This window comes from Schistocerca gregaria, chromosome 2 (genome assembly GCF_023897955.1).
Source record: "Schistocerca gregaria isolate iqSchGreg1 chromosome 2, iqSchGreg1.2, whole genome shotgun sequence".
Taxonomy (NCBI): domain Eukaryota; kingdom Metazoa; phylum Arthropoda; class Insecta; order Orthoptera; family Acrididae; genus Schistocerca; species Schistocerca gregaria.
The window spans coordinates 1,052,158,851-1,052,175,729 of NC_064921.1; the positions used below are offsets into that span (position 1 = coordinate 1,052,158,851).

General features: G+C 37.2%; 1 protein-coding gene across 1 annotated transcript in view; it reads right to left on the minus strand.

Annotated features, from left to right (window-relative positions):
- The window catches only part of LOC126335579 (ATP-binding cassette sub-family C member 4-like), a 149,661-nt gene that overhangs the window by 74,106 nt on the left and 58,676 nt on the right, over positions 1-16,879 (minus strand). Inside the window, exons 5-6 of the mRNA XM_049999010.1 lie at positions 8,278-8,503; positions 5,338-5,494 (exon numbers count right to left, since the gene is read on the minus strand). Coding sequence (XP_049854967.1) covers positions 5,338-5,494; positions 8,278-8,503 — 383 coding nt within the window. The remainder of the gene's footprint in view (positions 1-5,337; positions 5,495-8,277; positions 8,504-16,879) is intronic.

The window sequence follows — 16,879 nt, forward strand, 5'->3', positions numbered from 1 at the left end:
GCACAACTTCACTAGAAGAAGGGTTGATTGCTAGGACATATTCTGAGACACAAGGGATCACCAGTTTAGTATTGGAGGGCAGCGCAGAGGGTAAAAATCATAGAGGGAGACCAAGAGATTAATACACTAAGCAGATTCAGAAGGATGTAGGTTGCAGTAGGTACTGGGAGATCAAGGAGCTTGCACAGGATAGAGTAGCATGCATCAGACCAGTCTCTGGACTGAAGAACACAACAACAACAACAACAACAACAACAACAACTTTAGTGGATCCTCCAAGGAAGATAAGGAATATAAATACCTGGAAGACAAGCTCACTCAAACTGAACCAAGTTAGATGGTTTGTGATTTCTGCTGGGATCAATTGATTGGTTTGTCTTCGTAGAATGTCTTCAGCTGTATGGATACAGCCTGAGAGGCTAGTGAGAGACAGGGTGTGTGTAGGCAAGGAGGAGAAGTGACTCTCCAGGTGCAAGAAGAGTTTGCAAATGTAACAGCTAGTGAGTGGACAGCTTTGGTGAGGCTGCTGGGAGCCGAGGAGAATATGTGTGTAAAGGAAGTCACATGCTCAGACTTTCACTAATTCAGAGGAAGAAGATGGTATGCCATGGTAACCATCTTGCATAGAATGATGGTATGTTGCTTTTGGAACTTTTGAAACTTTTGGTCACTAAGAATGAGGGGACAGGTTTGGGTTTCACCTTATTAAGTGATCTTGTCTAGAACCTTGTAGAACTGTGTTGTGAAGGTGATCTTCTAAGAGGGGGAGAAATATGAACAGCACCAGTAATGAATAAGTTGAAACTTCCTGGCAGATTAAAACTGTGTGCCCGACCGAGACTCGAACTCGGGACCTTTGCCTTTTGTGGGCAAGTGCTTTACCAACTGAGCTACCGAAGCACAACACACGCTCGGTACTCCCAGATTTACTTCTGCCAGTACCTCGTCTCCTCACTTCCAAGGCAGCACCCTTGGATTAACAGTGGAACAAGTCGTGGTCCATAGCATGGACTTGCACCTGTTGTGCAAATTATGTCCACTGGTTCCAGATAAGTTCCACAGAGCTATTTTCGAGAACTTACATAACTTGTCACACTGTGCCATCCACCACAAAGTTAGTGATGGAGCATTTCTTGTGGCCCAACGTTAAGGCCAACTTCAGGAAGTGAACCCTCACTTGCCTCCACTCCAGCCCAGAGAGATTGAGCGTTTCTACCACATGGAAAATTGGGCCCACCAAAAGGGATAGTAATACATCCACTTGGATCTGAGGGGGCCATTACCAGAATCATATGGTTTCCTCTATGCTATGAATGATTAGCAATTAACAGAGTGACGCACTGGATGGAACCAAATCAAACACTGCTTCTTAGATAACTGCTGATCAGGGCTGACAGTTCAAGTCCCATCTGTTTGAGCAGTTGTGCAGACTGTGTGGTATCCAAAATTTTTGACATACAGCCAATCATCCACAAAGTAATGAAGTACTGTATCATCCACAAAGTAATGGACTAGTTGAATGTTGGCACCACATGCTCAGAGCTGTTCAGATGCACCATTCCTCATAGTGGGCAGAGTCCCACTGTGGATATTGCTGGGTGCATATATCACCTATGTGGGCAAGCTGAAAAGTATCATCTCCAAATTTTTTATTCTATTCTCAATATTGGTTGAAGCATTTAATGTCATGCATATTACTCAGTCGATTATCCCACTCCACTATGTAAATAGTAACTGCCTGCTGCTACAGACCTCTGAATTGTTTCATTTAATATGGCCATTACAATGTTACAATGTGAGTTAATGAATAACAGCATGCTGTAATTAAGTTTCTAACCACAGAAAATGTGCCTCCAATTGAAATCCATAGAACAATTAAAAAAGTGTATAGTGATGTTTGTATCAACATCAGTAATGTGCGACACTTGTTGCTCATGTGTCACAAAGCTCTGAGCAGACAACTGTATATGGAAATTGACGAGACTCATGCTGATGAATTCACCAGCTTTCAGGTAAGTGTGGCGTAGCATGAGAGCATGTACAGGCCACCATTGCACAACTGCAGTACAAAAAACTGTGCATTGTGGGTGCCTCAAATGCTTTTTCCTGACATGAAACAGTGGGGAATGGACATCTTTCAACAACATTTTTGAAAATTCAATCTTAAAAACAGCCTGAAACTTGCATTAGTTTTATTACACACTGAGATTCATAATGAACCCCCACTGGTATCATTTGACATTGGGAACTTATATAGTAACAGCCCTCTTTCAGGAATGCTTAAAAACTATGAATAAAAATTTATTAACACATGAACAATTGAGCCAGACTGGCATTGCAGAATTGAGTGAATTAATTAATGGAACTGCCACTATCTGATAAGTTTTTTCAGTCTATGAGAAAATTTATCATCAGATTAAAGGGTCAAGCCGGAGGCAATTGCCTGGCACGCACCATGGCCAACATTTTAGTTAATAGTTTAGAAAATATTTTGTTAATAACATAAGTTGTAACAATAAGACTGTACAGTGTAGAACATTTGTAGATGACATGATTACCCTGTTTAAGGGTGACAAACAGACAGTGCTAGATTGCCTAACAGCTTTAAATTGGATGCATAGGAATATTCAAGTTACCACACAAACAGAAAAAGAAAAAAAAATACGTCACCTAGATGTCACTATTAAAAAAGTAAATGGCAAACAAAAGTTCAGCATTTTCCTCAAACTAATGTGTACAGTTTGCATTATAATGACAGACTTCTGTGATATACGTATGCATTTTTTAACTTTGTGTTACATAGAATCCTTAAATTACCACTAAAACCAGACTTTATGGTCACTGAATCATTTTTATGAAGAAGATTGTTTTAAACAATAGATTTGATAGCCAATTAGTTGAGAAGTTATATAAAAGATTGATAAGGAAACTGAACAACAGCAATAACAGTAAGGCTCTCAAAAATAAAATAAAATAATAATAAATAAAGGATTTTTTTTGACAAAATTGAATGGCAATTCTATACATCTGATATTTCAATAGCTTTTCAAACTGTCAATAATTTTAAGATTTCAATTATGGCACAAAATCGGAGAAAATAGTGACAAATATAAAGAGCTCAGTGTGTATAAGCTAGAATTTGACCAGTGTAAAGGTGAAATGTGTGATGTGTGTAATGTGTTTTATTCATCTCATAACATTCATAATTTCAGAACATATGTCTGATGTACAGCAGACACATCAAGGTTACAATCTGTTTAATTAAAATTTTGTATCACTTCATCCTTCACAAAATCTTCCACAGAGTAGTAACATCGTTTAATTAGAAAATCATGTAACTTGCTTTTTAAAATATTTATCTTCATATTCATTATGTCACATACTTTTATTGTCTTGTGGATTTTCATGGCTGTATACTGAGGAGTCTATGGATGTAGTTTTAAGCGATGAGAGGTGAGCATAAAGTTTTCTTTATGTCTTGTGTCGTATGAGTGTTCAAATTTTTTTTTAAATAGATCAGCTCTGCTACATAGGAAAAGAACTACCTCAAGGATGTATAAAGAGGGAACAGTTAATATTTTTAGGACTTAAATAATGGTCAACATGATGCCCTCAGACGTGTTGAGTACATGTTGCGAATGATTCTTTTCTGTAACTTTAAAATTCGTGTAACGTTTCCCGAGATTCCCTAAAAAAATAATGCCATATCGAATGACTGATTCTATATATGTCAAACTGGTCAACCTTTTTTCACCAGGTGTAGAGAACATACTGGAAAACATAATAACACAGCAATCGGTGATCATCTACTAGACTCAAAGCAGTTACCAGCATCAACCACAACATAATTTATTCACAAAGTCCCTTGAGGCAAGAAGTTAGATATTCTGGGAATTTTACAAGTATGTAGTCATAAGAAGTGATATAGCAATAATGTTCTTAAAAACTAGTTAGATTTTACAGATAATAACTTCTTTAAAATACTTCACTATGTACTGTAATTGCAATTTCTTCAGAATAAACTCTTTTTGTTAGGTTTCACAGATAATATTTTCAAATAATGTGTAATTAAATGCCATAGTCTCCTTGGTGGCCTTTTTCGTTTTCAAATGTTACCACACATAGACCCTGAGCTATGGATTGCATTGTAGACTTGACATTTCAAGTCCCCATAGAGCCGAATGTAACCTTGTTTCACCTACCTTAAGCTGGAGTACACATGGACTTCAAATTGCTTAAGGAGATTGAAGAGAGAACTAAAATTTAGCATAATTGTTAAACAATTTGTACTACAAAGTCAGGGATTGTTTGGATAACACAGAATAGAGAACAGCAAAAATTAATGTTATTTAATAATAAAAAACTGTCATTCTGCAGTATACTGTCATAGCTTAATCAATCCTATACCCATGTTCTGTGAGGGGAAAATTCTAGCCTCCTGGCATTTTGTTGAGGTTAACATCCCATTCACTGTGGCACTTTAGCCTGTCTCAGTTGTTTCATATGGGCCAAGGGGACAACATGAATGTGATAGAATGGATCATATACTGGATCCTGACGTCAATTGAAGGAGGAAGGAGAGAGGTAGGGAGAGAGAAAGAAAATGAGAGAGAGAGAGAGAGAGAGAGAGAGAGAGAGAGAGAGAGAGAATGCACAGATGTATCGGTGAGATGTACTGATGTGTGTGTGTGTGTGTGTGTTTAGTGAAATGGAAATGAGCGTTTGGCGTCGTTGACCAGGAGGCCCCTTGTGGGGCAGGTCCAGCCACTTTGGCAGGCCTTATTACATTCGACGCCACATTGGACGACCTGCGAGCTGGATGGGGATGAAATGATGATAAAGACAACACAACACCCAGTCCCTGAGTGGAGAAAATCTCCGACCCAGCCAGGAATCAAATCTGGGCCCGTAGGATGGAAATCCTTCATGGTGACCACTCAGCTGTCGGTGTGGACTGTGTGTACTGTGTAGTGTAGAGAGTGATCAGTGATACTCAAATGGCATATTTATTGATAAGGTAATATTACTGTATGCATGCATTAGCCATTTTTTTAAGTTGCCTTTTTCAGTTAAGATGAAATATCTCATATCATCATATAAATGATCATGATTGAACAAAAAACTAACTAACTAGCTGATCTCGATAGTCTTCAGAACAAACCTGCACATTTAAAATGAAAAGTGCAATGTTGTGGATCAGAGCATATCTGGGACTTATTTTTTTTAGCACTCTTTAGATAAATAGAAAACAGAGTATTCCATATAATTATACACTGGCTTCAACAAAATTATATTTTTTTAGTTTTTTCTGGTATCATATTTCAAAATAATGCTTACCTTCGAGCCAATTCGACCATTTTTTCGAAAGGCTTTTCCCAGGCATACATTTTTATCACTTGAATTCCTGTGATTATTTCATTCATCAGCCTTATTCTATTATCTGCCCTCACAGCAACTTTCAAACGAAACCTTGTAGTCAGTTTGGTCATGTATGCTGAAAGAAAATTTTATGGTTCAAAAGTGTTTGGCCCCTATAAAGAACTAAATGACAGATAGTTATACTAAGCAAACTTCAATGTAACAACTAAATGAACTCGAATAATGAAATATAGATACTGCGATGCTATGTGCCAATCAGCTCTGGATTAAAGCATCTTATGGTCATTAACATTTGAGACATAATGGCAAAAGTATTCAAATATCACGAAATATATGTAATTTCCAGACCAAGTCCTTTAGTATTGTGGAATATAAGCACTCTGGGGTAATAATGAATTAAAACCCAATGGACAAATACGAATTTATGCACAATAAGGGTGGCTAAGCCCTGTGGCTGTAAATTAATGAAGTTATACACTAATGAGCCAAAACATTATAACCATGTGCTTAATAGCATGGTGATCCACCTTTGTAACAGAATACAGCAGCCATTCACAACCAATGGATTTAAAAAGTTCTTGGTAGTTATCTTGCCCATGACCCTTATGCACACACAGGTCACACAATTCCCTTAAATAATGCGCTGGTGGTTTGATGGCACAGAGCAGGCACAAATAATATCCCAGATGTGTTCCATCAGGTTAAGGTAACAGTTTGTGAATAAGACATTGTCACTACTATATTCCTCAAACAATTTTAGCGCAATTCTGGAGATGTGACGAGAACCATTGTCCTCCTGGAAGATGGCATCACCATCAGGAAAGACATCAAGCATAAAGGGATCAGGTGGTCAGGTGGTCTGCACCAGTTTTCAGTTAGTCCATAACTATTATGATGGTTGCAACAGGTTCCATGGAAGCAAAGTTGAATGCCCCCCCCCCATACCATAGTACTGCCACCACCAGGCTGCACTTGTGGCACACTGCAAGTTTTGAGCAGCAGTTCACCAAGACAATGGCATATTCAGACACAATCGCTGATCTGCTTTAGCAAGAAACGTGATTCATCTGACCAGGTGACATATTTCTCTTGATTCCTGGCCCAATCTAGATGATCCTGTGTTGCCTGCAATCATAAATGACAATGTCACTTGATCAGCATAGAAACATGTACGGTCATTGGCTGTGGATCCACATGTTCAAAAAAGTGTGCTCTGATACGCTTGTGCTTGCATCAGCACCATACCCTGTCTAGGGCAGCTATTCAAACTTGGGGGGAAAATACATAAGAATTCTAGGTGTGAGGAGGAAGATGATGTCAGGTGTCAGAAAGCTCCTGATAAATTAATGGTTAAGGGGTAGGGGAGGGGGGGGGGGGGAATTACCATCCATAAGCAGTAGTTTAACGACAGATTTTAAACATCAATAATTTATCTGGAATAATATATAATTGACACATTTTGAAATATGAAATATTTTAAAATACATCATTTTAAAACTCAATAAAATTCAATTTCAGTGTTAGGCTGAAAACACATAATTCCCTGAGAATTTCAGGTTTTCCAGATGAATTGCCACCCTGAACTCATCAAATCTGCCACACATTGGTCCCTCTCTTGCACTACAGAGCAGGCAAACTTCTGACCTCCCTCTTCACTTGTGATAAACAGATCCTGTCACCTACTTGTGGTTTGACCATCTTTCAATGATTTCCCATAGATGCTCTTGATAATAGCATGTGAACAGCCGACGAGCTTCACCTTTTCCGAGATGGTCTTTCCTAGCTGGGTAATAACAATCTGCGCTAAGTTAAAGTCGATAAAGTTTGTGGAGTTTCCCATTCTTGGCTCACATCGTAACTAGGATGGTTCCCCATTCAGCTCTGCTCCTCTTATGTTTTTTTTATTACCGTGTGCTTAATGAGAGTTGGGTACACAGAAGAATGATGGGACAACATTTTTGATTACCAGATTTTATTCAAATATTTTGAATGAAAAAAACAAATCTTTCTGCAATGCTGGTAGATGAGCAAACATGGGAGATTTATGGTAATGGTTTGTCCATCTGTTTGTGGTGCTAACTTCAGTAATAGTTTGGATAAATTTCTTTATTTCAGTCTATGGGCACAAAGTTTTTTTTTGCCTTCGGTGTACCTGTTTTCATCAGGTCAGTGGTGACTGTCTTCAGATCTGTAGAAAAAGAGAAATACCAAAAACAACTAACTGGTGGTCTACATATTAAAAAAAAATAAACCATGTCACAATGAAAGTATTACTTTCATAAATATAGAACCCATGTGCTTATGATATGATGAAGCACATTTATTTTAATATATGTCCTAATATAACAAAGCCACAGCAGCATCATCATACACACAAAGTCTGCTTAGCATTGCTGCACATAATTAAATATGGTGAGAAATAGGCTGCAGTGGTGGCAAAGTCATCATGTGAATGGTGCTACTGTTCATAACAAATTGAGGTACACTTGCCCCAAAAATATGTTTGTGTTAATAGTTTATTAGGTGTCACTACTGCAGGCCTATGCAAATTGACCAACATTCAATTATACAAAATGCAATAAAATGAAGACATCCCATTAGGTAAAACTGTATGGGATTATAAGATGTATATGTTTTAGAGTTTTGAAATCCATATAAGTTTTTGCAATCATTTCCCTATATTTGAATTTGGCAGTGTAACTATTACAATAATCTTAGAACTCCTATTTTAAGTCATCTTCCTCCAGAACACAATATACTGAAGGAAGAAATAGAATATATTCATCAATATGAAGTAATATTAATTGCTCAAAGCATTACCATGAATAACATGAAGTTTAAAAAACATATATACCAGTAACATATTTTTGTAGACTTAGTATGCAAAAACAAACTTACTTTGTACAGGAACAGTCTGCAAAAACAAACCAACAACTCCAATAATTGATGCCCAGTTCACTGCTTGCCACAGAAAGTATGTAACAATCACAGTTTCAATTGGAGTCATCCATATATAATGTAAGAATTGTGGTAGTACATCAAACCGGTTCACATCGTTTGAAAGAAGATTTACCATCTGACCTGCAGCTGTCTGGCCCAGAGCTGTTTTACTCAGACGTATTATCTGAAAACAATATACTCTAGTGATGCAAAATTTCAGTCAGAATATCATACTATGAAGAGTACTAAGTTGAGAACAATGCACTACTGTATGTAGTCACAGTATACTCACTATCTCATCAAAAGTATCTGGGCACCTATTAGTGGACACTGATGTTGGGTATATGCTCCTTTAACCTTTATGATGGCTTGAACTCTGCTGGGGGCTTTTTCGGTAAGGTATCTGAATGTCTTTGGAGGAATGGCAATCTATTCTTCCCCAAGAGATGAATCCAAAGAAGATAGGGGGGGTCTGCAGCAAAATCAAATTTTTAACTCAATCCAATGGCATTCCATTGGGTTCAGGTCAGGACTATGGGCAGGCCATTCCATTTCAGTAATGTTACTGTTCTCAAACCACTGCCTCACAATTGCTGTTTTATGACAGAGTGCAATGTCATACTGATACGATCACTATCTCCAAACGGTTCCTCTAATGTATTCAGTACATGATGCTGTAAAATGTGTTCATAACCTTCCACATTTAATGTTTAATAAGGGAAATATGCCCTAACCACAAAAAACACCCCCATACCGGAAAACCATCTCCTCCGTACTTCACTTTTGGCACTACACATGATGGCAGGTAATGTTCTCCAGACATTTGGCAGACCCAAACCCTTCCATTGGATTGCTAGAGGGTACAGCATGATCCATCACTCCAAATCAGTTATTTCCAGTCATCCAACATCTAGTAGTATTGAACTTTACAACACCTCAAGCATCATTTAGCACAGTTCACAGAAATTTGTGACTTAGGGAGTGGTTTGACCACTGTACCTTATTCTTTCTGTTGGCAGCATTTTGGAACTCTTGAGTGGTTCCTTCCACTGATTATACATAAAATATCTGATATCTCGGTAAATGAAAAACTTTAAAGGAAATGAAAAGGTTAGAATTTTTGCAAACTAAGTCTGTTCAACTAGTACTGTGATGTTATTGCAAGAGAAGAAAAACGCATTGGAGAATATGAAATATTGGAAAATTTAGAAATAATGAAAAATATATTTCTTACTTTTGAACACTTGTATCATTATTATGAATAGAATATACGAGTTACTTTCAGAGTATTTTTCTATTTGAGGATATAGTACTGAGATATATAGTACTATGATGGTATTTTAATAATGTTTATAGAGATTCTGCTACATTCAAGGTTCTATAGCATGTAATCTGTTGTATTCTTGTTTCTGATAATATACTGCACATGATTCTGAGAAAAGATTAAGGTAATCTCACTGTACATATTGATGTAACATACAGTGTTGGTCTCGAATGATAATGTTTATGATGCAAACGTAACACAATACTGGGAGTATATGAATTTTATGTAAGGACTTTCTGATGATGCACTCTTGACATTAGAAAAATTACTTAAGTGTTCTATGTTAAGTACCAAGTATAATGAGATGACTGACTCGAAAATGTTAGTACCTCGTGGAAATCTTTAAAACTGACTACCATTTTTAATTCGTAGCTGCACATAATAAAGAACTGGGAGGTTGTTCAGTGTGAATCAAAATGGGAATTATTGATGAGAAAGATGAAGAAATTTTTCATAATTTTTGAAATGTATTATCTTATATACAATATTTGTATTGTATATTTAATGCAGAATCATACAGAACTTTACAATTATTCAAATATTATTGGAAATAACTCAATTTTTTTATGTATTTGAAAATTCAATTGGGCTATCTGTTGACAGTCAAGTGAAGTAAAATGACTTAGGTACTTCATAGCAAATCATTGTAAACTTGATCTTGTAATAAAAGACCATTTTCTAAATATCTATGTATTGTGTGTTTTATTTTATGTAACATACAGTTTGTTCATATTTGAAATTGATTTGCAACTTACAATCATTATTTGAGCAAGAGATATAAATGTCATGATGTACTACTATTTTTATGACTTCATTATTGAAAAAGAGACCCATCATAAATAAGACTTCAAGAACATTCAATTTCCATTAAAAAATTATTTTTGTCCGTCTCTTGTGAGATCTAGCTGTCAATTCCACATCACCTATGACTGTCTCGATACTTTTCATCAGAGAGTGAATGTAAAATCAAAACGATTACTCTTACACTGTTAATTATTATTTTTTGACTTAATCCACTTCCTTAATTAGTATTAACAACTCATAACTGGTTATGAAACATCATATTAATTTTAATCAGAAGATGTTAAACAAACAGAAAAAGAACAAATAGTTTGTAAAACATCCAGATGCCAGTCTTTTTATTTAATACACAGAGTTTTAAAAAAGTATTTTATATTTTGGTAATATGGTCCAAAACAAGGCAAAAATGTTCAGTAAATAAGGGCTCTAAAATGCAAACCTTATGAGTTACAAGCACTTGTTCATCTTTGTTACTGTGAAACACATCCCTTCCACTGCAAGATCTTTGCAAATTTGGATGACCTACAGAATTCAGTAAACAAATGAGGGCACATTTCTCTATGAAATACAGTGTGCACTAAGCATCTGTTAGAGTTGTTAATGTAAACCATATCCACAGTTCTGGGTAAGTACAGCACATACATTAGTTCTCATGGACACAGGTAGTGTTTTCACACATTTGTAAAATACATTTAGATTGTAGTTTTATCCTTGCACTTACTCACATAATCGAAGCCTATTACTCTACATGGGAAATGGCAGATATGATCTTGTATTATGGGCTATCAAATGAAAGCAACCACTCATACTGTGTTCTGTATGCTAAAAAATATACAGGATGCAGCAATTATTCAGCCTATAGCTCCATCAGCAGTGGATGGTTGCAGACCTCACACCATCTGTACTCCTGTTGTGGAGGATTGCAACAACTAGAAAAAGACCCTGGAATTAGCATATGCAGAGTAGCAGCATCTCTCAGGTTAGTCATCCTATAATCTGGACAATCCTGCGTGAACAATTGTTATACCCATAATGTGTGTAGCATGTCCAAGTCCTTTGATCACAAGATACATCTGCCAGAATCCAATTTCACCAATTATCATTGAAAAGGTGTGATGAGCTTTCACAGTAGAGGTGGGATTGTCAATTTTCACAACCCACACATATAGGCTGATGCAACTCTACATGTAGTCAGAGAAGCAAGGCATCAATGCTAATTTTCAATTAATGTCTGGATAGGAGTTATTAGTGACAAACTAACAGGACCTTATGTACTACCAAATAGGTTGACTGGTGCTAAGTACCACCAGTATCAAGTGATATGCCCGCCCTACTTGAGGAGGTACCAGGTACAGCTGGTTCATGTGTGGTGGAGCACTAGGCCATCTTCTCCAAAATGACTGAGGACATCTCACACAGGCATTTAATGGGCAATGGATTGGTCGAGAGGTCTAGTGCATTAGCCAGTTCATTCTCTCAATCTTAATCTCATGGATTTTTTCTTGTGGGGACACTTGAAACCTTTGGTGCATGCAAGCACCATTAATGAAGTGCATACACTACAGGACTGCATCGTCAATGCCTGCCAGAATCACCATGACAGGACTAGAATTTTTAAACACTGGACAGAAGCATGCATGGACATCATATTGAGCACATCCTTTAGTGATGGCTGACAAGAAGTGGCCATATGTAATAGCAGATAGATTACATTAGAAGCTTTGCTGTTTCACAGTAACAGAATAATGTTTTTTTTTTCCAATTGTTTCCTTCATTCTGTAGGAGGTTTGTCATAGTAAATATGACGAACAAGTGCTCATAGCTCATACAGAGCCCATTTTAGAGCCCATCTTTGTTTTGATCCATATTATCACCTCTCAAAATAAGGAACACTTTTTTTTAACAATCTGTATGGTGACCTTGATGACAGTACTTTACTAATACAGGGTGGTGCATGGAAGTATCCCTAATTTCAAGGTGATACTGTGAAGGGAGGGGACCTATTGAAGGGTGGGAATAGACTCTAATGACACAGTGGCCAGGGGAGTTTCCTCTAGTGCCATTGTCAGTAGTAAACCTGGCTTGGATGAATGAGCAATACACTTTTGCCATCAAAACATACTTTTCCCAGAACTGGTCTACCAAGTAAATGCAGCATGCAGTACACCTATGCCCTCATTATCAAGTTCCCCTTGCTGACTGTAAATTGATTTCAACAAAAAGATAGATAGTTACTTACCATAAAGATGACACATTGAATTGCAGACAGGTACAATGAAAAGACACTTACACACCAGCTTTTGACCAAAGCCTCTGTCAGAAAAGGAAAAACACATACTCATTCATTCACATAAGCAAGCACCCCTCACTCACCTATGACCACCATCTCTGGCAGCTCGGACCAGAATGCAACTGCAACATAGAACGGAAACAGCAATCTGGAGAGAGCAGGGAAGGGGAAGGGTTGCAAGGTACAGGTGGAAGGTGAGCACAGCACTGTCTGGAGGAGCAATCTATCTTTTACTTATTGTTGACACCATTGTGAAAAAGATAGATGCTGCACTCATCGTGTAGTGGAGATGTTGAGTTACAGATAGGCACAGCAAGAAGACTATCAAACAAAGCTTTCAGCCAAACAGGCCTTCATCAGACTAGACAACACACACACACACACACACACACACACACACACACACACACACATCTCTGGCTGCCAAATCTGGACTTGGCTGCCAGATACTGTGGTCATGTCTGTGTGAGCTGTGATTTGTGTGTGTTGTCTATCAGATGAAGGCCTGTTTGGCTGAAAGCTTTGTTTGAGTCTTTTTGTTGTGCCTACCTGTGACTGAGTCGAGGGGCATGAAAGGGAAGCAGCGGTTGGGAAGGCAGTGAGACAGGGTTGTAGCCTCTCCCCAATGTTATTCAATCTGTATAGTGAGCAAGCAGCAGAGGAAACAAAAGAAAACTTCAAAGTAGGTATTAAAATCCATGGAGAAGAAATAAAAACATTGACGTTCGCCGATGACATTGTAATTCTGTCAGAGACAGCAAATGACTTGGAAGAGCAGTTGAACGGAATGGACAGTGTCTTGAAAGGAGGATATAAGACGAACATCAACAAAAGCAAAATGAGGATAATGGAATGAAGTCTAATTAAGTCGGGTGATGCTGAGGGAATTAGACTAGGAAATGAGGCACTTAAAGTAGTAAAGGAGTTTTGCTATTTGGAGAGAAAAATAACTGATGATGGTCGAAGTAGAGAGGATATAAAATGTAGACTGGCAATGGCAAGGAAAGCGTTTCTGAAGAAGAGAAATTTGTTAACATCGTGTACAGATTTAAGTGTCAGGAAGTCGTTTCTGAAAGTATTTGTATGCGGTGTAACCATGTATGGAAGTGAAACATGGACGATAAATAGTTTGGACAAGAAGAGAATAGAAGCTTTCAAAATGTGGTGCTACAGAAGAATGCTGAAGATTAGATGGGTAGATCACAAAACTGAGGAGGTATTGAATAGAATTGGGGAGAAGAGGAGTTTGTGGCACAACTTGACAAGAAGAAGGGACCGGTTGGTAGGACATGTTCTGAGGCATCAACAGATCACAAATTTAGCATTGAAGGGCAGTATGGAGGGTAAAATTCATAGAGGGAGACCAAGAGATGAATACACTAAGCAGATTCAGAAGGATGTAGGTTGCAGTAGGTACTGGGAGATCAAGAAGCTTGCACAGAATAATGTAGTATGGAGAGCTGCATCAAACCAGTCTCAGGACTGAAGACCACAACAACATCTGTGACTTAGCATCTCCTTTATTTGGTGAGCAGCAACGATCCTTTTCATAAAACTGTCATCACTCCATCCTAGATTTGCCATTGGTCAATTTTTCCTTATTGTTGATATTCCAACCAGGAGTTTGGAAATAAGTTTTATTAAGGGTGGAGGACTTTTGTGCATGTGGTTAGTGTTTTGAAAAAGTGACACTTTTGCGTGCAATCAACAGCGAGGGCATCATTGGACCCTTTTTCCCCATAGAGAATGAGCATGTTTTTGTCATCAGTTCTGAGAAGTACATTAACATGATCCAATAATTTCTTGAAACACAGTTGTTTCAACAAATGAATTTGCTACTCATTGTCTCAGTAAGATGGTACCATGGTCCAGCCTGCTAGAAATTTGATTACTGTTTTGATGGAAATCTTTTCTATGTCCTTGATCTCCTGGTGCACTGACATTCCACAGCTCTATGCTCTCAGGATATAACTCTATGTGACTACTTTTTATGGGGCTACTTCAAGAATGAGGTGTATAAACCTTGGCCCAGGACCCTATGAACCTTGAAGAATTCAATATATGTTGAAGTGGGCGACATTCCAGAATAGATGCTTCACAAAGTTATGCAGAACTTCTTCTTTAAAACCTCGTGAAATTAACTTCCAGTTGTACCTTACTGATGAAAAATGTATTTATTTATTTATTTATTTGATTAACCTTCAAAGTTAGGGATACTTTCCTGCCCTACCCTGCATAATGAGGCATGAAATGCAGCAAAGTTGGGAATGAAAACATAATGATCTAGTAACTATATTTCTATCTGAGATAGCATGTCATTATCTTCCTCCAACTCACATACCACTTGAACAATACAGTTATGGGAGTACCTGAAATTTAATATGTCATAAAAATCACTTGATATTTTCTGTACAACAGAATGAGCATTATCAAAGTTAAAATTAAAGCAAAATCAAGGAATAACTAGATGTCAAATCTAAAAATCTCAGACCTCATTGGATAGATTTTAAGTAATAGATAATTCTGGATAGAAGAATGAGGTAAATTATGTTTTTCCTTGAACTACTTCAGGTTTTAAAGGATTTATACATACACATTTCAGAAATTTGATCTCCTAATTTCACCAACAGTGCAACAGGCAAATATGAGCAGCTTATACTATTGAAAACATATTGAGTTGTAATATGGAATTTTAATTTTTGAGTCAATAAACATTAATTCACTTCATGAAATTAAACAGAGAATCTCTTAATTTCATGTCTTTGATATTCTGCCTCCCACAAATGAATCATAACCTTGTAAAACATACAGTCAGGGAGAACAATTTATGAGTCTCTTTTTCCCTAGAACCTCCAATTCATCAACTTTTATCTTCCATATCAATACTAGTTGATTTTGCTTAGAGTGACTGTCTGCTGCAATAACTGCAGTCGTACTTTAGTGCTTGACACAAAGACAGCTGCCATTCCTTCTGCTTGAAGAACCCAGTATCTGTTCATCGAGGGGAGATAGGTGGTGGCATATAGCACCTGAACCTATATCCTGGATTAAATACCATGTGTCTTCAACATTTCTCCTGGAGTGAAGACAGTGACAAGTGACACTGCTGATCTGTCCGTCAAATTTGGACATTAAGTCAAATGCCTCCTCAGTGCTATTCAAAGGGAGTGAGCAATGTGACAATCTTCCCCATTTTTCATCAACAAGACAAACAAGACGAACACGATACTGCTCTCTATGCGCATGCATTGCATACATTAAAACACCAACATACTGCACAGGAAGGATGCCAAAATGTGCAAAGAAAGAAAACCTTTTTGATTAAGCAGCTAAACCTACTCCTTGGGTGGTCCAGCTAATAATATTGTACAAGCTTTCTAAAGTTAGCTAAGTTCCTGCTTCTTGTGATAGTAGTGGTCTGCCAAACCTATATATTCCTCAGTTAATTCATTCTGTATTGCAGGGAAGTAGTAAAGAGCAAAACACACACAAATAATACTTACTGCAAATCTAGATTTAATTCACTGTGTGGTCATCTTCAGTGCAACAATGCAAGTTGAAACATTACAACCACTTATATATGCACATAATGTGGACTCAAACTCTAACACATATAGTCCAGTTGGAACTATGTGTACGTATAAGTGATTGTAATATTTTAACTTAGATTTGATGCACTGAGGGTAGCGATATAGTGAGACCAAAACTTGTATTTGCAATAAACATTATTGGTGACTTGTTGCTGTACTCTTTAACTTGAAATAAATGCAGTTGCTGGGCACATCTGTTTCCACATGGAAACAAAGTTGATATATTTTATTTATGTATGAAACAACACAATACATATGAGAATGATAAAGATGTTCCTTTAACCAGTTTTGCATTGGAATACACTGTTCACATTATCAGCCACCATTTATTTAATCTCAACTTTTTATTTTTCTTAAAATTTTTTTTTAGATTACAACTTGCATTGTGGAAGTTTACTATAATGACAGCTAGCCTACACAAGCTCTGTAAGCCTGAAGATGCAGTGGCTGCAGTGAAAGTGCATATCTGAGATACATGTTACAAAATATTGTGGAATCCGGAGTGTCTTATGAACTAAAAAGTTCAATAACTTACAAATTATTGAGTAACTACTA